The sequence below is a fragment of the Xiphophorus couchianus genome, chromosome 20 (genome assembly GCF_001444195.1).
Source record: "Xiphophorus couchianus chromosome 20, X_couchianus-1.0, whole genome shotgun sequence".
Lineage (NCBI taxonomy): Eukaryota > Metazoa > Chordata > Actinopteri > Cyprinodontiformes > Poeciliidae > Xiphophorus > Xiphophorus couchianus.
The window spans coordinates 23,023,662-23,045,160 of record NC_040247.1 but is presented as its reverse complement, the minus strand read 5'-3'; the positions used below and the strand labels follow the sequence as shown (position 1 = coordinate 23,045,160).

The 21,499-nt window shown below is 38.7% G+C and overlaps 2 protein-coding genes and 1 long non-coding RNA gene across 3 annotated transcripts in view; all 3 read right to left on the bottom strand.

Annotated features, from left to right (window-relative positions):
• Positions 1–3,280: 3,280 nt before the first annotated feature.
• Positions 3,281–6,621, bottom strand: LOC114135566 (uncharacterized). The gene is made up of 2 exons (XR_003593613.1): positions 5,736–6,621; positions 3,281–3,527 (listed from the first exon to the last, which is right to left on the bottom strand). It is a non-coding gene; the product is annotated as an uncharacterized LOC114135566 (long non-coding RNA).
• An 8,229-nt stretch (positions 6,622–14,850) lies between these two features.
• Positions 14,851–17,700, bottom strand: LOC114135564 (transmembrane protein 233). Its single transcript, XM_028002946.1, has 3 exons — positions 17,207–17,700; positions 16,093–16,227; positions 14,851–15,888 (listed from the first exon to the last, which is right to left on the bottom strand). Exons 1-3 carry the CDS (start codon positions 17,390–17,392, stop codon positions 15,877–15,879), a joined length of 333 nt encoding a protein of 110 aa, XP_027858747.1. The 5' UTR covers positions 17,393–17,700; the 3' UTR covers positions 14,851–15,876.
• Positions 17,701–18,591: 891 nt separating this feature from the next.
• The window catches only part of LOC114135859 (RNA-binding protein Musashi homolog 1-like), a 32,149-nt gene continuing 29,241 nt past the window's right edge, over positions 18,592–21,499 (bottom strand). The window contains exon 14 of the mRNA XM_028003516.1: positions 18,592–21,482. Coding sequence (XP_027859317.1) covers positions 21,441–21,482 — 42 coding nt within the window. The 3' untranslated portion in view covers positions 18,592–21,440. The remainder of the gene's footprint in view (positions 21,483–21,499) is intronic.

Genomic DNA, 21,499 nt, shown 5'->3' with positions numbered 1-21,499 from the left:
AGTTTTCACTCCTTTTCCACTGCTTTTTGATTTGCATTTTACAGGCTTTGCTTCATTCTGCTGCTTCTGGCTGTTACTTAAATTTCAGAGACCTATGGTAGCTGTATGACAGTCTCATGATTGTCTTAACATCTTGCTGCTCATCACTGCTGCTACTCTGGGCAGCAGTGATGATACTCCACAGTAACATGTCCTGACCTGGATAACACTATTGGTTGTTGGCAAGCTCTGCTAATCCACCTCATTTGTTTTTTGCTGCTTCTTTATAAACCGCTGTGTGGTTAGAAAGCCGGGCATAAAGACATTGGACTCTGGGATATGATTATGGCCCATTATGATCAATGAAAGAGATGGTTTGAACTTCCTCCTTCACTCTCTGCTCTTTGGTTCTGCTCGTCATCCATGAAGCCTCCTTTTCAATTCCTCTGACTTTCGGGGTCGTAGTTCAGGTATTATTTCAGCTTTTGAGATGCTAATCAGCTGCTCCCAGTTGTTTAAAAAAAAAAAACTCTTGTTGCCTCGGTTACATGTGATAATTGTCTGAAAGTATAAAAGTAAGAACAAAATCCTTCCAGCAGCACAGCATCAAAAATCAGAGGATGCTCCAATCATTCAATGCCAACCCCCCGCCCCCAAAATATGAACTAAAGTCTACAAAAACAACAGATCAGAACTAATGTAACAAAGTTACTCGAACATGCTGCCACAATCAGCGCTGCTATTCTAGAATCTCCTCTAAGAATATCTTTTCTTGAGCACAAGAAAAGAGTTTTCTGTTCTCCAGTCCAACAGAGCATCTTGGATGTACACAAATCTGCAGCAAATGCTTGATACTGACATGTACTAAAATCAGCCAAAATCTCCTGACACCTTGTTCGCTCATATCACTTATACATGTTGGAAACAGTACAACTAGGCTGCAAGGGATTCATTGTTTCATATAATAATAATCCACTAAGCGAGGGAAGGTGGAGTGTTGCAAGACATAAATCGACGTAGAAGATTGCGTACTTGTGGAGCACAGCCAGACAGCTTATCTTGGCTTGTACACGCTGTCTTGGGCACCGGTCCAGTGATGATCTGGAAGCCGTTTTATTCTCCAATCTGCAGGGAGGACTTTGCTTTGAAACATCTTTATTTTGTCTATCTCGTAATTCTTCCCCGTCTTTATAACCAGATCATTTGGTGAAGTTGCACCCAGGAGCTCTAATGTTTCCAAGGTGGTCTGAACTCCCTCAGTTTTTCTCGGCCACCGGGAGCCTTTCTGCCCTTCATGTCCTCCACCACCATTCATTCATTAACAGATCCACAAGTTAAGAATAAGATGCTTGCGATGTCTTCTACTTCTTGCAGATACAAAGCTGCTTTTATTCATTTGCGCTAGTTTTATCAATGAGAAACATGTGCTGTATTATTTAAAGAACTAAAACTGCATGAATCACATTACAGAGATTGTTGAAATCGTTGAAGCGAGGGTCTGTGTAAATGTTACAGTCACTTAAAATCTCTTATTTGCACTCTTAACTCTGTCAAGTTTGCATTGGGCGATTATTTTACTGGCGCCAATGATTATTTACATTGGGAATAGAAGCTGGTGCACTACCAGAAATCTTCCTATACTGAGAACAGAACATGTGAAGCATTTCCAGTCAGAGAATGTGTTTGATATAAAAATAGTTTGTTGTGTTTTTGTGCTATCAGGCTGTTACTGAGTGAAAATGCTTTGCACAAGGAGGGCCCAAAGTGCGATTCAAGAGCCACTGATGGTTCTCTGGATGATTTTGTGTTGCCCCCAGCTGCTAGTTCAAGTATGACATAAATTTGGCCTGCCAGCACAGGAAGGTTTATGCAAATTGACTTTTTTTTTTTTTTGTCATTATTCTTTGGGGAGATATTTTCACTGATGTGAATCCTTTCAAAAAACAGAGGAAAGTAAAAACAGGGAAACTAATACTCTCTCGAAGTGGAAACACAAAATACAAATTTTATATCGACCTTTTGACATGATTTTCACAATAAAGAGGACTATGAATATTTACTGGGTAGAGCGAAGCCGTTTATTAAACCTGGTGGAACTATCTTAAAATTTATCACTGACGCACAACAAATACATTCAAAAAATACTTCACTATCTGTTTATTTTGGGGAATGCTTCAATTTTAGAAAGAAAATAAGAAAAAAGAAAGTCAGAATGTGTTTCAATCGGTTTATTTTTAATAGGTTCAGCCTTGATATCAGGAAAGACTCCAGAGGATTGTGAACTGTAAGGTTCATATTATAGTCTTTTAACAGTGCCACATGCTTCGTTACATGGAAAGTTACAGGATACAGGATAAAGTGTGTACGTGCTGCGGGATGAATATATCCGCCGCAGTGCAAGAAACATCGACCGAGTCCCTCTGGTCTCTTCCAATCATTTCCTCCGTGACTCAGTCCAGGATGAGTGGCCCATCGTCGCAGCCAGAAGCAGATGTCAGAGCGAAGGACGCGTTGAAGTAAATCTCTCCTGTTCTGATCGAATTTTACCGGGGATTGTTTGGATGATAATGACATGCACACATTGCACATAATCTCCCATGTCTTGTTGTTCACCAGAGACTATCTTTCTGCTTCTTTCCTGCCACACTTTGAGATTAGAGAACATGTTTCGAAAACTAACCTTTCCCCACCACCTCTTGTGGCAATGGTAATTCTGTACGTTCACATTGTCGTTCTGTGATGAGCTCTGTCACACCAAAGACCAGATTTGTTGAGGGATAGTCGGGTGAAGGCATCAGTCAGGGAAGACAGTCTGTCTTTTCCCTCTCACACTCAGTCCTCGTACGTCTTCAAGCAATCTCTCACTTGTGGCTCCATTTGACTCATCGTTCTGCAGTCAAGAGGTCAACAGGTACTTGTGCTTGTTCATCTGCTGGGTTTCTGCTTCGCTCGGCGCTAACACGGGCAGCCTCTCTGGGCTGGAAGGGACGCCGCAGGCTCGGTAAACAATCAGGCAGAGCAGGAGGAGGAGGACGGCAACCAGCGTGTTGCAGGCGATGGCCACCAAGGCGGCTGTGGATAAGCCTGTAGAGTTTTCCACGGCTTCCATGACGAACGCTCAACTGCTGAGATTCGGTTAGAAAGAGTTTAATCTGCAGGATCGTATATTAGGTCCAACATGAATAAGGTATGCAGCATACCTATTTATCATCATTAATATTACTTTATACGCATTTATCTTACGTATAAAAAACCTGATGTTTAGTCTTTATGCATATATAAAGAGAGTTATTTAAAAAAAAAAAAAAAAAAAGAAACAGTCTCGTGATTAGCTCTGCAGACTTGGCATAACATTTAGACAAAGCCACATTTGAGAGAGTTTGTCTGCATGTTTCCCAGCAGAGGGGAACGCTTGCTCTGGTTTTCTTGGTAGCTCCTTTAAGGCGACGCTTAACAAGTCAGGAGAAATTAGCCCTGCTGCCCTCTGAGGGTTGAACAACAGGCTGCACAAAAAGGACTCCAGTGCATTTCATGAATGCAGTCAGCATCTGCGAAAAAGAAACAAACAGAACAATGAACATAGATTACTACAATAAATATTCTAAAAACCCAGTGGTCATTTTCAGTCGCGATTAATTTGTCGATATTTATACGTTCACGTCCCTTCACTGAATTTGAACGATATACACATCAACAGGTGCTGCAGCTTCTCCTCACTTTGGTTTTGTACAGTCAATGTGTTTGTACAAAACCATTTTATCAACATTTGCTTGTCATTTCTTCAAAGAAATGTCACACTTTTTATTTCACAATTATTCCCTATAGGACCAGGCAGGTGAAAAGTCCTCTAGGACTCCTTCTGTTTTCACTTTTTGTTGCACCTGAGTGCTTCAAATTTATTATTAAAAAAATTATCATTTTTATCATGTGAAACAAGTTATTCAAACAAAACCTGCCCCTGTGGGAAAAGAGACTACAAGTCAAGTCAGCCAGGTTTTGAATGGCCTAATCAAAGCCATTCAAAACCTGGCTTTGATTAGCCAGTGCATTTTATTCATATATTACATGCAGGATGAAAACCACAAAGTGTTTCACAGTTACATTAAAATGACAATAAATGTAAAATATAAAATAAACAATGTGAATAAAACTCTGCAGCCAATTTTCTTTGTGCAATTAAGATCTTGTCTAAGTGTCTTCAGCTGCTTTTTGAAAAAATGTAGCGAGTCAATTCGGTATACGGAAGGTTGCAGTGTAGAGACTGAATGTAAATAAAATTCAATAGATTTTTATTTTTACGACTTCTAGATAGATAGATTTTCCTCCAATCTACTTAAGTATAACCCTTGTAAATCATCATTCCATTCAAAAATAAAATAAAATAAACTGGTCTTGATGGTTGGCCACACGCAGCCAATGCCGTCGATGGTTCACAGGTAGTTTAAATGAAACGCTTCATGAAAACCCAATCAACCCCTGCAGAGCCGCTGTTGGGCTCTTGCAATCACATCAGTAGTCACTCATCAACTTCTGAATTTTCACGCGCATATGTTTGCATGTTCAACAAAGCAACTTGATGTGGACTGTCTGCTCTGGGTGCAAACATGTGTCTCACATTGAGGCTGTGGGTTATTATTAATGATGGAAAGCTTTAAGAGACGGTTTGATATTATTTGGCCGTTCATGTTTCATGTAAATTGTCAGGAAATTAAAACCAGAAGCTTTCTGTGTGAACTGAAGTGTAGTTTGGAGTTAAATTCATGGCGCAACTGAACTTTAGTTGTCTGAAAGTCCATATGAATATCCTGGCACTGTAAGAAAATGCTTCACACGTTAGTTTTGTGATGCACTGAGACGCAGTCAGGTCGACTTTAAAAACATGAGTCACAAACTGGACGTAAGTTGTTATTAAATGGATAAAATGAAAACAGATAAAGTGGCTTCTTTATTTAAATGTTTGACTAATTTTGAGCAATGTAAACAATCAAACAATTATTGTTCAAAAGTAAGTAAAGCTCTCTACTAGGCAGCTACACAATGATTTCTGTTTAAAACTTTCACCAAGAAAAATCGCCAAATTTCCTCATTTTACGGGTTTTGCAAATGACACATTCCAGTTGGTGAGTTTTAGAGTAAGTTCATATTCACACTACGGTTCTTAATCCGTAAAGGGAGTATTCTCCCTCCAGGTGGGAGCTCAGGCTGTGCCTCAAGAGGAGACGAGTGTCTTGTTTACGGGTGATGGTTGGATGGAGCAGGAGACAGACACACGTGTTGTAACCAGACTTAGAGGTTCTGGAAAACGCTCCATCATCTAGAGGAGCTCGGAGTTGCTGCTCTTCCGCATCGAAAGGGATCCGTTGAAGTGCTCCCTTCGTTAAAATGCAACAGTTTTTTTTTTTTTTTTTGGAGTATCCAAAACAAAAGTGCCTCATCATTACTTAGATGATGATTTGGAAAGTCCTTCTTTAGATTTCTGTTTCAAGTGGATTACAGAAACATCTCTAATTAGCCGACTCCGCTGATTCTTAATATTTTATGATTTTCCCTGACGGCTGATATGGAATTGAGAGGCCTTCTGAGTTACCTCTTCAACAATCTGTCTTTTAAAAACAACTAATGCCACTAAGGATGTCAACAGTTTCGAGTTTGTTTAATCATACGCAGCTGGTTTCTAATCCATTTCGGCATCTCCCACCACAAAAAGTCAGCCTCCAGTTCCTGCCTGTTAGAGAAACACTCCCGCGGTCTCCTACCGTCTGCGCCTTTTCACGTGGAGAACAGCTCCGTCTTCAGCTGCCCGTCGTCCTCTTCCTCCTCTCTCATCTCTGCCGCTTCCTTTGCTTCCCCATCTGCTCCGACGCACTGCACACATGACGAAGCAGGACCGCACACTGGCAGTGCGAGAGCTTTCCGATAAACAAGGATGCAGCGAGATGGACAGAGAGAGGCAGAGGGGGAGAGAGAGAGAGAGAGAGAGAGAGAGAGAGAGAGAGAGAGAGAGAGAGGCAGAGGAGGGGGCTGTGCAAGTGGATGTCAGCGGTGATATCAACAGGAGCGAGGAGAACGCTATGGATGTAATTACACAGGTCTCCTGCTGCAAGACAGGAGGAAGAGATGTGGAGGCCGTTATGATGGAAAACAAGCAGCGCTGGTTGGCAGATGAAACAATAACTCTTGCCTCGCTCGGCAGCGTGAACGTAAAGGGTTTATTTTAGACGTCCGGGTCCCGAGAACAGAAGGAAATTACAATGTGCAGCTATGGGGAAGAGCACACTGAAGTCTCTATTAATGTAGCTTTTATTAGTTTACAGCAGGTCTGTTATCGTAATGAGAATATGGAAGCAATCGGAGAGTTTGTCGAGGTATTATGGCTGCTTTTCTTCTGTGCTGTTGTCTCATCCTGTCTGGTTACAGTCCATAAATGTACATTTCTAAAAATAAAAAAGAAAGAAAAATCTTCCATACATTTTGTACCATTTTAGGTAAAGTTGTATTGTTTTGTTTGTTTTTTGGGGCCTGTTTGAACAAAAACAGCTCTTAGACCGTCTGGTTAGGTCATCAGGCCTGTTCTGTAGCTGCAGAGTCACCAGTGCAAGGTTAAGCAGCAAATCCCTCTGAGTTTTTTCACATTTAAACCACAAATATCACATTCCCTTGACCAGATTGTGAGTTAAAAGGAGAAGAAATGTTGTTTTTTTCTAGACTTATTTATTTACAAATAAACCTATAAAAAAAGAGAAGAAGAAGCTCATTCACTCTCAGCAACATTTATTTTGGTGATATCAATCAATGTCAGCATAAATGCAGTGGCCTTCAGCAGACAGGCCTGGGAGAAGGTTTTGAACGTTTCTTGGAGCTCGGTTTGATCCGCCATCCCAAAATACCGCTGTTTTCGGTATTTTATGGATGGCAATACTGAGCCCTTTAATACAATCATAATGGAAAAGTTAATTAGCACTGCCTTTAAAAGTAGAACAGACTGTGTACCCAAAAGAACTCCAAGAAGAGAGGAATAAATGGCCTTTTCAGGCTATGTCTCTGTTCTGAGGGCAATAAAGGCAATCACTCTTGAAATCTCTCTTGAGATATTTTAATGAAAAGCATTTTAGGTGCTTTTCAAATAGGCAACAATTAGTCTGAACTCAGAGTCCAGCTCTCTGAGGAAATAAAAAGAACTACTTATGTCTCAGGTTTGTTTGGAAGAGGGGAAAAAATGAAGCATACCGTTCATAATCACCACGTTGGATGTTTGTGGCCATTTGTGTCGCATAAAAGATGCAGACGTTTAACAGAGTAAAAACATATATAGCTGTGACGCAGCAAACTGCAGCAGGCCTTCATGCAAATCATCTCGGTTGAATCCGCCAACAGCACAACTTGTATTTGCTGCACGTCCGTGTTTTCAGAGCTGATTCTTCGTTTTACTGCGTTTCATTTCTGGGAACCAAAAGCAACACTTGAACCTTTAGCTTGAGGCCCCTCTAGAGGCCAAACGTAGTACTGCAACACACAAAAAAAGTCATTTCAGTTTGAAGGTCTAACTTTAAACTTAAAGCAGGTTTATTGTCTGAATATATTAGAAATAGTGACTTGAGTCAAAAACATTGTTTAATTTCAGTCCAGCAGTTTAACAAAAAAAAAGCTGGAATTTCGTTTTTTTTCTCATTTTCTTTTTTTTTTAACTTTTCTCTCTTTTACTTTATATGCACTTGCAACATAAATAGACAGATAATAATAAATAACAAAAAAATCTAACTAAATCCAAATTGAAATCCCACTAATATGCATATGTGTTTATGGAACCCTGAAGTGTGTATTTTTAGACGTATTGCATAATAGCCTCATTTTTGTTCAGTGCCCTTTCCTCTGTCTCTGGAGCGCTGTACCAGACTAATTTATGCAGGTCTTCAGTTAAAAACTCCTATGGCGATTATCAGAGCTGATTAGTTTGTATGTAGCAGATGTGATGCTCTTGCTTCCTGTGTTTGCTGTGTGTCTAAGTGAACGGGCAAAAAGTATGTTTTACTGTTCCTGGAAAACATGACACATAAATAAATGTACCTCTTAATCTTTGACGAGTTTTGACTTTTACAGTTCAGCGTCTGAATGTTTTCCAGACTGTCCTACAATGTTCTGTTTCCAGAAACATCTGATTAGATGTTATGCATAATTTTATGAAATCATCTGTCTGATTTCAGGCAGCATTTTCTGGGTGTGATTCAAGGGTTTTGTTTGTTTTGTTTGAGCTCCAGCTATTCTCTCCTCATAAAGGAGTTTTTGTGAAGCTTTGAAGTGTGTTTGGGCTTTTTGCGATTCCTTCTCCACAGTGATGCAAACCATCAGAGCGTTACATGCCTGAAAGGTGCAAGGCTTCTTGTTTTCCAGGGTAGTAAAAAACAATAAATAACAAAAAACAAAAAAAAACAAAGATTATTTCTCAGTTTGACACCGTACGACATCATTAGCTCTATTTTTACACTTGCAAATATCTTTGTTTCAGTGCCATAAAGTCTTAATAAATGCAATATTTTTTTTTTTATGACATCCAAACAGAAAACGCTGGTGTTTTTGAGACCATCCCGAGCGGTTCCTCTCCAGAGGAGTCATTACCACTGACATGTCTGGACGCATCTCAAGAGTGTGTGGTCTTTGTATTTTTTTTTTTCTGTCTCTTTTTCGTTAATAACAAGGTTTTTGGTTGGCTGTCCGTCTGTCTGGTGCGCTTGTGTGCCTTCGCAAGATAAATGTCAGCAGTCATTAGTATTCTGAGTTACCATGGTACACATAACAAGATATACAGATCATCCATAATTTTCTAATGCACACAGGCCAAAGTCGTGACCCAGTTTCGAACCACATGTGTGTTTTCAAAGGGCATCCCTGTCACACTGAAGACAAATGGCTGCACGTTGGGGACGGGAGGGGCTCCAGCAAGGTTGTATTTGGGAGGAAAAGCAGCGAGGGATAGCAACTTTGCAAAAATCATACTATCCAGCTTGATAAGATGATCAAGTTAAGTGCTTTTCCGACAGATGACAAGTTTTTGTCACTTTGACGTCATCACTTTGCAGAAATATTTATACTGCTGATGCATTTTTAATTTTACATTTCAGCACAACAAGCTTTAATATTTTCATTTGGATTTTTTTTTTCATATATGCACTGTAAATAACAAGATCATCTCTAATTTACAATAAAGGTCCTCATTTTACTGGATTTTTATGGCAAAATTCTGCCGTCATTTTACCATAAATTAGAGACTTTTTTTAGTGATAACAATGCATTACTTTGTTTTGGCTTATCACATGTTATTAAAGTTTCTTCTAACCCAACATGTGGATACTTTTGCTAAGATGTGTACCTGTATGTCCACACAGTGATGTAATACTGGTCTATTAGACAAAAATAAATATCCACATCCTGACAAAAAATTTTCAAGTAAGTAAGGAAGGATATAATCTATCTGGACTGAAACATAAAGGTCAGCGACGCCGGAAAAGGGCAGGATATTCAATGTGTCTTTAGATGTTTGGGGGAGGAATCCTTATAAGTAGTATGATTAGAGTGGCTCTCATGCTGATCGTCAGCAGCACCGCTGATTAGTTAATCAGAGATACTGGCCTCTGAAATCGCTAACGAACAGTGGCTCATATTAGACTCTTTATGAAAGGTCATTAACTCCTGAATTACGCCAAAGAAATCCCAAGTGAGTGAGCCTAATGTGGAGAAGAGAACGGCCTCTGCAGTAAAGCACAAGGAGTAGACGCAGGACGGACCCGAGAAGTCCTGAAGCGTTCTGCTGCAGCGAAGGAGGAAGAGATGTGATGCCGCGGGATGCTGACATGAGCGCCTCCACTCCCCAAATCAAATCACAAAATTGTACATTTACATTTTTTTGTTTTCACATGAGGATTTTTTTTAAAAACAAAAAAAACAAGGAATAAAAATGTAATAAAAGCTGCAAAGAAGAGTAAAAAATAAACAGATAAACAATAAACAGGTGCTGACAAATTGCAAGGATGCATTCAAAACTGAAGGGTGTTTAGTCAGATTTAAGACTGTAATATTCTTTATCAACATGTCTTCTACATTTCTTTTTTTTTCCACAGAATGAGATTGTTGATGATAGGTGATCCCAGGCACCTTTATGCTCTCTAAGGGCAGAATAATCATAGAAAAGGGAGAACCAGACTGCTACAGGTGCAGCTTTAATCCACTAGAGATGATTTAGCTCATTTTACCTGCAATAAGTACAAAACAATCAGAGTGTGCTCATCGTATCTTTCAGACTTTAGATTGTTCAAATTTATACATCTCATGAATGTATGTCTCACAAAATCAAAATCTCTCACATTAATGTAAAAAATTAGCATTAGCTCCTCTGAGCTGTTTTGAAAACAGTCTGCAGCCTGTCTTAAGGCTTTCATGCATAGAGGTCACTGCAGTGGACAGAAATCTAAAAGCCCATTTCCTTGTGTTTCTTGTGGATTTTTATGTTATAAATGCACACAGAGCATTGTAGTGGACACTAGTGCATCATACAACACACTTTCGACTACTGGCCATCCACTGCTAGTGCAAGAACATTTTTTGTTAAATCCTATATGGCAGACAGATGAAAAAGCAACTCAAGAATATCCAGTCCCTACTTTTACTGTAAAGGACTCTTGCAGGTAAAAAAAAAATATTGTGGCATCAATTTACCCCTAAAGAACAATACTACTGATGTATTTTCCAAATAACAACTTTGTATTTCGAGAAAATTACAACTGATCACATAGAAAAAGAAAAAAATTTTTTTTTTTTACAAATTTATTTACCCACTCTATTTTATGCTTTTAAAAAAAATCAAAAACACTTTGGAAAAAAAATCCTGACATAAAGGACCATAATTCATGCATGAAATGTTAGATGAAATGCCACATCGGCTAAATCTGAGGACAGGCAACTGTTTGTTGTCAAATACGTTACGTAAAGGTTTGCTAACACACAGTTTATTTAACCATACATGAAACAGTGTTTTAAAAAATGCAATAATGCACACATACAAGCGATACAAGCCGAATACCTGAGAGCGCTTTTGATGTCTTTAATCTCGTCTAACCTGGATGCATTTCATGTTCTCTGCCTGCTCTGCCTCATTCCCACCATTATCACATTTCATTTATGCAGCTGCATGAAACTCCTGAATAGGAGGAATGTTGTCATGAGATATGTGTATATGGAGAACGTGGTGCTAATGGAAGGAGCTCGTTTGAGAGGCCTATTTCAGCACTTCACATGAGTCATGGACGGCTCTCAAAACACACAGTCAGTGCTGTTGCTAACAACGCTAACAAATCACAAGGATGGCTACAGGTGATTTGATGTCGTCTATCAAAGAAAGACATCAAGTGGGCTTTTGAGGCGAGCGTGTAAAAAAAATTAAATAAAATCAAAATAAAGCTAATTTTAATTTGCTTCGATTAATTGCATTTGTTTGATTTTTCTATCTTCCCCCTCCACACGATACGTCAATCGGTTTGCTGACACAAAGTCTACCTTGATCCCTTGATAATCTGCCTGAATTCTTTCAAGTCGCCTAATCCTGGCCCTCATTTTTCATCTCATGCTCTCGAGTTCTGCTTTGGTCCGACATCAAAGAGTCTGCGCTACAATCGTGTTGCATTTCCCTTTCAACTGTCAGTAGATAATAGAGCAAAGATTACTGCTAAAACTGACTCGTACAAGTGCATTACAATGACTGCATCAAACCTAATTCATCAAGGGGAGCTGCTTTTGACTTCCACCTGCACGGAGGAGATATGTTTTCACTGAGGGGTTGATTTTTTTTGTTTGTTTGTGGGCGTGTGTGTGTGTGTGTGTGTGTGTGTGTTGCATGTAGGTGTTATTTGTGTCATCAAGGGCACTCTGGGCACAATTTTTAGCTCAAGGAGGGCTGAAACGACTAAAAACAACTGGAAAGAGCTGCTTTAAATAACAACAATGAGAAAACTGGAATGAGTCATGAGATAAAACAGACTCGGAGGATCGTGGAGCTCCGCTAACCTCATCTGAATCATCACTTTTATTTCCTCCTACCTTTTCGGCTTCTTTTTACGTGTTCCAGTCACCTCGCAGCAGGGCCGGTTTTGTTTGACCGTGTGATGGAGTGGGCAGTCGGCTGCATGGAGACCAATCTTCTATATTTAGCTGGTCATCTACTATGACATATCAAACGACAGCAAAGAGTCCAGGGGAGGTTGTTTGCAAAACGGCAGAAGAGAAATATTTCAGACTGACACGACCGTTTCTCTGTGCTGTGAAAAAAGTCTTTGCCTACTTACAGATTTCTTTTGTTGTTGCTTTTTTGTCATATTTGTCTGTTTCTCATCATTAGATTAATGTTATTTTCTGACAAACATGACCTTAGGAGAAAGAAAAAGCAGTTGTTGGACGTCAATTTCATTAAGTGTATGGTTCATCAATATGAGAGAAAGACTGCACAAAAATCTAATCTATTGGATAAAAAAAAAAAATTCATAAAAATACCTCTGCTGGCCAAGAAACATCATAGAGGTCTACATGCACAAGTACACACTCTGAAAGCCTGGGATTAAACTTAGCACCTTCTTGCTGTAAGTGGACCATAACCCAACTAAACTAAAAAGGTTTAAAATAATATATTTTATTTACACTCTGCAAGAGCATCTCTCTTTTGTTTCTTTTACCCGTCTGAAGGTGGCTGGCTGGAAATGTGACATTAAATAAAATAAGATTTATTAACATATTTTCAGTATTTTTATGAAATTTTTGACTCCAGTGTATATTTCAATTGAGATTATTTAGCAACTTTGTGCGACTTTTGGTAGTTGCTTTCCTTACTGAGGAGCTGGCAACCCTGTCGCTACAGCTGCTAGCCTGTCTGTGTTGCCCTACCTTAGCTAAACACAGAGCAGCTGAAACACTTATCAAATAATGTTCCAATATATCAAGCGAATCATAACGTTTGTAAAGTAGGAGAACAGCTTTTGCTTCTTTTTATTATTTCTGATTTGTGCACAATTAACTGGAACTCCCCTGATTTATCACCGAGACACATAAAGAACCTAGCATAACCATGCTAACGTTAGCCTAGCACTTCAGCAGTCTGCTTCCCTTGAAGATATTAGCAGAAGCGAATCTTGAACTTTTTTGAAGATGGTAGTTTGACACCTGTAGCAGCTTTCTTTAGAAAGTTAAAATCATATTGGAGCAGCATGTTAGAGCTGTTATAAACATGGTTGGTGTGTGAGCTAAGTAGGTTGCAATATCAAAGCAATAGCCATGAAACATGCTATTTTACTGCATAACCATGGCATAATTTTGGCAAAGAATCAGACTAGAAGTCCCCAAATAAGTTGAATCAGTGCTGGTGTTGAAAAAAAATCCAGACCAGAACCTCCCTAACATGACTGACAGGACACACAACAAAGACAGGAACTACAGACCTCCGTCAGGGTTTGAACTCTGCAGGTAAAAACTTCTGTCACTCTGAGCAGGTAGGTGAGCTGAGGATGAGTTGATCTCAACACTTATGGCAAAATCAAAGTGACATTGTAGTTTTTCTTTGTAATTTCAGAGTGAAGTAAGGAAAGGAGTCCTTTTGGGTACTTCAAAAGATTTAAAGCGTTAGATCTTTTAAACCGGTTATTCAGACTTTAATAAGCTTTTTAGTTCAAAGGTTACTTCACACGAATAGTGATGCAAGTTTTTAGACTGTGTAAAAACTCTTAACATTGTAAAAAAAAAAAAAAGACAATCAGCTGTATGAATTCTGAGTATCCTTAAAATAATAAATGTTCCAAATCAAGGCTGAATTTACTACATCACTTAAGTATGACCTCCAGGTGTCCAAAGAATGAAACTAGTGTAATTAAAAAACAAGGAAGTGTTCTTGGAATACAAAAGTAAAGTAAGATACATTTTAGAAATAAGGTTTTCTTTCACTGAGCTGCTAACTGAACTGAAATAAAATCCAAAAACTGCATGTTGTTATAGTGATGTGAAAAAGCATTTCCACCTTAAAGTCAGATTGCCTTTTTATTTTGTTTTGTTTGTTATTATGCCTATATATTTCAGATCATTCACTAAAAATTTTCAAACATAATCTGAATTTTTAAAAAAAATTAAATAATGATGTCATTTATTAAAGTAAACAGGTTGTCCAATAACCAATTTGGATATACCTGAAAAAGTACAACTGCTGGGCCCTCCACAACAATAAAATAGATCACCATCACCAATTATCACAAATACTTGGTGACAGTTGTACGTTCAGGAGCCTTTTCACATAGGGCCAAGTGATTCGGTCAGTGGTTTTCCCTTGAGAAGTTAAATCATAATTTGAAAACACAATTTTGTAATTACTTAGGATATGTCATGATGTGTTGGTTGAAGAGAACCCAAAAGCAGAGAGGCTGAGAGTAGATTTGAAGATTTAATGACAAAATATGAACAAAGGCTAAAAATAAAGAAAAACATGAGAGAACAGCGACCCAGAGAGAACAAAAAGCATCAGGGACAAAGTCATGAGAAGCATGACTGGGAACAGGAGCTAGCAGGAGGAACCAGCAAGGGGTGAGAGGAAAAAAGGTGTTTTAGTACTGGGAGAGTGAATGACAAAACAAAGGACCTGGGCTGATTATCTAACAGGTTCCAGGTGTGAGGGGAGACAGCAGAAGGCAGGCTGAGGAGATCACACCGGGGAATAAAAAAATGAATCTTGCTTTAAAAAATAACTAAACGTAAGAAAGATGAAAAATAACTAAACGTGAGAAACATGATTAAACTAAAGAAAACTAGACACAAGAAATAAATATAATAAACTAGAATCACTAAGAAAGCACTGAACTAAAGTAAAACAAAAACAAAACTAATTAAACAAAGAGACTAAGGAACACAGAATATTGAAACTAAAATCAAACCCCAAAACAAAACAATCCAGGACCTGACAGGATGTCTTTGTCAGATGTTAAAATATGCGTGATAATCTGCAACATCAGGTTTGATCAAAAACAAGAAATTTATTAGAGTGCAAATTCTTTTTTAATGGCATGGTGTATTTGAATAAGTTGAAAGTAAACAAAGGTTTTTGCTGAAAAGACATATTTTTGTTACAGAAAAAGTCATACTTTATCAAGAAAAGTTATTTACCTTGAAATATCAACACACTCAAATACAGAGACCTCCATAATCATTGGTACCTCAGGTAAAGATGTGTAAAAAGCCTTAAAATAAATTCAACCATAAGTGCAGGAGTATAATTTCATACTGCAGTTTTCAGAAAAAGTCCTCCAATTCATTGGTGTACTGTACTTACTATGCTAAGTCTCCAGGACAATAATCCTTTGCACAAATGGAAGTGGATTTTTCTTTTAGGATAATTAGAGTGTCAAAAAGGACTATTAATAAATAATACATGACTTTCTGGCTCTCTTCAAAATAGGAAACACAACAGAGCATTCTATTTGGGTAGAGCAGATAAATGTTGATCTTTTTAAAGTCAAGGAATGGCTTCAAGAAACTAGCTATAGGTTAGAGCCCTGTCTTCAGACTGAATTTGTGCTTAATGTAGGAAAAGATACGCCACTGTCTTAGCCTGGTAGAAACTAAAATTCTTAGATTTCCGTTGCTTCTAGAAATCTATATTTGAGTAGAAATCAAGTGGGGTATCTAGCGTAGAAATACTGTATATCACATTTATATTGATTGTTCAAATGAAAAGAAGAAAGATGGGGGGAAATGAGTTATAGAAAGCAGTAAAAATGAGTCATTTCCCGTCAACGGGGGGAAAGTAACACAAGCCGGTCCAGATACCATCCTCCAGCGGTTTCTGTTGCTTTGTCTCATATTTATTCTCCCTTCCTCTCAGTGCTAATGATCCATCTGAAAGACACACAGACGTACAATAAAACACAAACATCAAAGAAAGGCATGCCGAGGCATTTTGCAGACCGAGTGAGTCTCCGGCACGGACATGCTGTTACTGACTCTGACATGTTACAGCATTTTGTTTGCTCAACGTCAACGTCAGAACAGATGAGAACGAAACGTTGTGTTGCGCTGATCGAGCCAGGCTGTCTGACTTACTGTGGTGAAATGAACGATGCAGGTGATGGCGATGACGAGAAGGCCGATGATGATTGATGCCATGGCGACGTATAAGGCGCTCCTGCCCAGCCTCCTGGAACCATCGTAGTCACCTTGATAGTAACTGTTTCTAGACTGGGAAATGAAAGACAGGCGCAGGCAAGGCAACTTTATTCATACAGCAACTTTTGGCGCAAGGCAACTTAAAGTGCTTATACACAGCTAATCTCAGCGTACATTAAGATAAAACACATCAAAACAGATTTATCACACACAAACTTGGTACTGTAAACATACATTTTCTTCAGTATTGCAGCCTTTAAATTTCCATTTTTTATTCATAACTTCTTTAAATGAGGAAGAGAAAAAAAGAGCAAATATACTTGGACATGTATAGTGACTTGCAGAAAGCATTCACGCTCAAATCTTTCCCTTTCATCACTCACTACAACCTCAAACTTTGGAGTGTTTTATCGGAATTTTCTAAGATTGACCAAAATAAAGCAAAATGTAATTGGTAAGTGAAAAGAAAATGATATAGTTATTTGTGTCTTTTAAGTAGATACAAATCTGCAGCACGCGAGAACGTCGTCATGCGTTTCAAAAATGTCCTGCCTCCTACGTCAGACTAAGCTGGAATGTTTTGTGAACGCTGTATACACAAATGGGTGCCAAACTTTTCCTATCATCAATAATCAATAACCATTTATTATTTTCACATTTAAATAGTACTGAGTGTTGGTCTATGACAAAAACAAACAAAGAAAACACAATGAGAGACATTAAATATTGTGGTTGAAATGTGGCAAAGGTGAACGCAGCATCAGTGTTTTACTTTGATGGACTGAGATCCTGTCGTCGTTAGAATCAGTAAGAGGATAAAAATAGGAGATAAAGTTGTTTGACAGGCGGAGCAGGTGTGTGTGTGACTGTGTTGCACCTCAGGGTCCAACAGATTCACTCCCAGGTCAGAGGGCAGCGTCACCGCAGTATTTTAGAAACACCCTTTCCTTTACCGTGTTTCTCCTTTTCTCCTCTCTGACATGGTATTTTATGTGAAAAAGATATATATTGTTAAAATCCAGCTCGGTTAGTCTGTGTAGTCCATACGTACCATGACAGAGAAGACCAGGGCCACTATGTTGACAGGGTATGCCGGACAGAAGCACGCCAACATGGTCAAACAAAGGTAGCTCCGGAGGGGAGGTGGAAGTTCCTGCTCTTTCAAAGAGCCACGGTCAAACAATGTGCTCCCGTTTAAGGAGCTTTTTGTTTGTGAGTCAAGCACACCAACTGCCATTGACGTCCCGAACACGTGTAGTATTTAAAAAAATTTAAAAAACACTAAAACAGCCCAAAAAAATGCTGATTAAAATCATAAAATGTGACTAAGAAATAAGCCCAAAGAAGGGAAATCCAGCTTGAGGAGTTGAAGTCCCAAAGCTTATCCAGAAACCGACGTCTACGGACCGAGTCAGGTGATGTTCTTTGGATGTTTTTCCATTTCGCCTCTGTAGGTTTTTCTGTTTGTAGGCAGAGATGGTAAAAGGAGAGAAGTGGAAGATGATCTGTGACCCTGCTGGCCTCAGTCCAGCTCCTGACTGTCAGTGAGGGGATCAGACTGTTTACCACCTCTGATCTGGCGACTCACACAGCTAGCAGCCAGCCCTCTATCCTACTGTACCCCACCGGGTCTGACATATGTGGGCTAATTTTCTTTTTATTCTTGTCAAAGTAAGTAACAGCACAGCGTGATTTTCACATAGGAAGTTGTTTTCCACATCTACTTGATGCAGATTCGGTTTTCAGCTGCAGAGGAGCAACAGTTCAGCTTGTGTGTCCCACAGTACCTCACATTTTAGAGCTGCATGTTGCTAATATGTAGGTCCTTCCACAATAATTAGGAAAACAGTGTGTAAGAAACAAAAAATGTAGTCTTGATTTTATGTACTTTTAATGTGGAAAGTCTATAAAGCAAAATATGACCATTCTGTAGTCATGGTAACAGTTGTGCTTGATAACAAACTTGTCAAAAAAAGTTATTTTGGGTCTGACTGATTTGACCAATTTTGTGTAATTTTTTTTTGTCATAATTTTCCAATCAACAAACAAGCTTTAGTTTAGTAGTGTGTTCTCTTCTCTGTCCTGTTTTGAAGATGTGCCTCAACGTTTTGTCCTTCTAGAAACACGGAAAAGCAGTAAGTCATGGGTTAATGACTGAATTTTTTTGAAAGCACCTTAAATAAGTAAAATATATATTTAAACAAATTCTGTGTGAGATTATGCCACTGAATTAAAAATGTATACGAGGATTTTTACACATTTTGGAGAAAGTAAATCTACTAGCTGTTTCCGAATGTGTTTTTGTTTTTTGGTCACCAAATCTGAAACGCTTTCAAGTTACTACATTTTAAACACCTTACAAAACTGATGCCCAAATCAACTGACCACAGCCTGCCAATGGAAAATGCAATCAATAATCAAGAATACTATCACAAGTTGCTTTAGAATAATTTATTAGGAACTTCAAATTGAAATAGTCAGAAAACAAAAAAAATAAAATAAAAATAAAAAAAGAAAGCTTGGCGAGAGACAGTCTGAATTTTTACCCAGGCTCACACAGAGCTCCACACCAAATATTGGCCCTTTTTCATACATCACCAAAACAAAAGGCATCTTTAAAAGCAATATACAAGGGGAAGAAACATCTCAAAACAGAAAAATATAGTTCACTTTTTCCAGAAAATAAGTCTTAATGCCGCAGAATTTTCCACTTCTTGTCTGCTATTACCAATAATAGTACTATTTTCATTTGTAAGGTAAAAAATAACTTATTGCTTTATTGTACGTTTAAAAAGTTACAGTGTTGGTGTCCAGCAGTAGTTTCTATTTCTTTCTCTCTCTTTTTTTTTTTAAAACCATGTCCCAGCCTGTCTGACAGGGGAGCTACTGGCTGCATCAGGAAAGTTTTCTGTGCCAGAAAAAAGTGGAGGCTGAACGGGCAGGCGGCTTGTTTTTGCAAATCTACTCCAGCTTTCCTGCTTTTTCTGCCAGCCAGAGTCTTCTTGTTCATAGCCTCCGTATCAGAAGCGGCTGGGAGCGTCACCCTGTTCCGCTCCTGGCTCCCTGGGCTCTGCCTGTTCACCACCACATGGAGCAGCAGCATCAAACTAAAACAATATGTTGGTTCCAGAGAAGCACAGATTCAGGAGAAAGTCAGGCGAGCCAAAACGGAACAGGGTGATCTCTCTCTCTCTTTTTTTTTTGTTTTTTTGTTTTTCTCAGTACCAAAGAAAAAAAAAGGCAATCAAAATGCTCCTCCGCTGCCAGAAGTAGTTCCATATTACACTCTGGATGTATGCGCACAAACACGGACTCACACGCGCTCAGACGCAACCACATGCACCTTCAAACAGTGATAAGAGGACAAAACAGGATCGTGGTTAGTTTGTTTTTTTGCTGTTTTTTTTTTTTACAACTGTGTTCTCTGAGAATGTACTTCATTTGTCGTCACGGTGGAAAACACCGCATAAAAAGAAACATTTATTTCAATAAGAGAGCAGAAAAACAGAAACATTAAGAGAACCGCTCAAAAAATATATATATATAATATTTTCAAAAAGAGGAAGTCAAGCCGAACCCGTTCCCCCCCTGAATCCCTAGTTTCTCCTGCTTTACGGTTGTTATTCTTTCCACAAGAATGTTGTGTTTCGCTGAAATAGGTAGCATGAAGATGTAAGAGTCAAACTTGCACATCTGAAGAAGTGGAAAACAGACGACTTTATTGATTAATGGAGCAAATATGCCTAAAAGTATTCTGAAAATGTACTTGAGGAGCACGGCACTGCACTTCCATTTTTCCTCCTGCTTTAAGGTTATTCTTCCATAAGTGTGATGTGTTGAACTAAAACAAGTGTTGTGAATATGGAAAAATGCAAACATGCATGTTTTTTAAGAAAGTACAGAAAAAAGGGGGCGACTTTGCAAACATGTCAACTCCTTGAATTGTTGTGAGTAGCAATCCGCCACAAAGCGTTTCCTACAGCTTTAATATTGTTAGTGATTTGTCACAGAAGCCCAGCTTGCATTTTTGAAGGAGTGAAGCGAGAAAAAGGGACGAATTTCTTCATTGCAGTCAAGAGAAGTGACAAGTTTGTTACTAACCAAAAGAATAAAAAAAAAAATAGGCCAAATTAGATCCTAATGAATGTACTTTAGCCCTGCACTGCTTCTTCTATTGCTTTAAGGTGTTATTTTTCCTTTATTCCTGATGTCCGTTGTGTTCAACTTAAGTTGAATGAAGATGGAAGAGTCAAACTTTGGACTCTTAGTAAAGTAAAGCAAAAAATAAAGGGATGATTTGGTCAATTAACGGAGAAAATATACCAGATGAACTCCTAAACGTGCGCATTTCAGCACTGCGCTGAAGTGACACAAGAGCGTACTGGCCCCACAGTATGCACATTTAACCATATGCATGCTGTTAAAGTAGTGAGATGCTCGCAGACAGTAGCACATGACATCCAGTCAAAACCAACCAATGAGAACCCGCCATCCACCCCGCCCTCCCTGCCTCTATGTACAATATCTTACAGGAAGACATAAAAACATTGCTTTAAAACCAATTACAGAGTAAAATACCTTACAGATTATCGTTATTATGTCAATATTAATAACAATATTACAAAGGTTTTTGTTTTTAAAGACTACCAAAATATACATTTTTGTTTTGTTTTTTTTTTGTTTTGTTTTTTCATCTGTGTTTTCAGTGACAGTTGCAGCGTAAAAAAGGACTTTTTGTCAGGTTTGTTCTTCCTTTGTTAAAAAATGCCCCCATCTCACACGTCTTTTTCTTTTTTTTTTTTTTTTTTTACCACATCAGTAACAGCTTCTGAAAGATTTCATGATAAAATAGCACATCACATTATAATAAAATCATTTTAAAAAATGAAACTAAACAGTTCCTCTTTGTCCTACTCCAACAGCTTCTCAAACATTTTTTTTTTTGCAAGTTCCTCCTCTGAGCTTCAATAGAAGAAAGAAATTGTAGTCGAGGAAAGACGGTGGGATGTGCGGGAACTAGTGTGTTGCACTACATGAGGACGAGAAAAAAAAAAGAAGAGAAGAACCGGGGACATTATGTCGAAGTGAGATTAGTACAGCAAAACAAGAGTTCTGGTTTTTAAAAAGATCTTCAGTCGGTGGGTGGAGCCACGTGGTGCCAGGAGAGCCCAATAGAGACTTGTGGCCAGCCAATCAGATTGCGCTATCAAAGGGCAGCCAGCGTTCTGATTGGCACAACAGCAGACAGAGGAGGAGCCCTCCGATCCTCTGTGACCTGAGCCTCCTCAGTGGTAGCCATTAGTAAACGCAGTGGCGATCAGAGGACCCTGAGGACACAGGGACA

Excerpts from the sequence above, each read along its gene's own strand:
- LOC114135564 (XM_028002946.1), bottom strand. The coding sequence starts at position 17,392 with ATGGCAGTTGGTGTGCTTGACTCACAAACAAAAAGCTCCTTAAACGGG. Across the intron at positions 16,228-17,206 it reads CCCTGGTCTTCTCTGTCATG|TCTAGAAACAGTTACTATCA; the intron begins GTACGTATGGAC and ends TTCATTTCCCAG.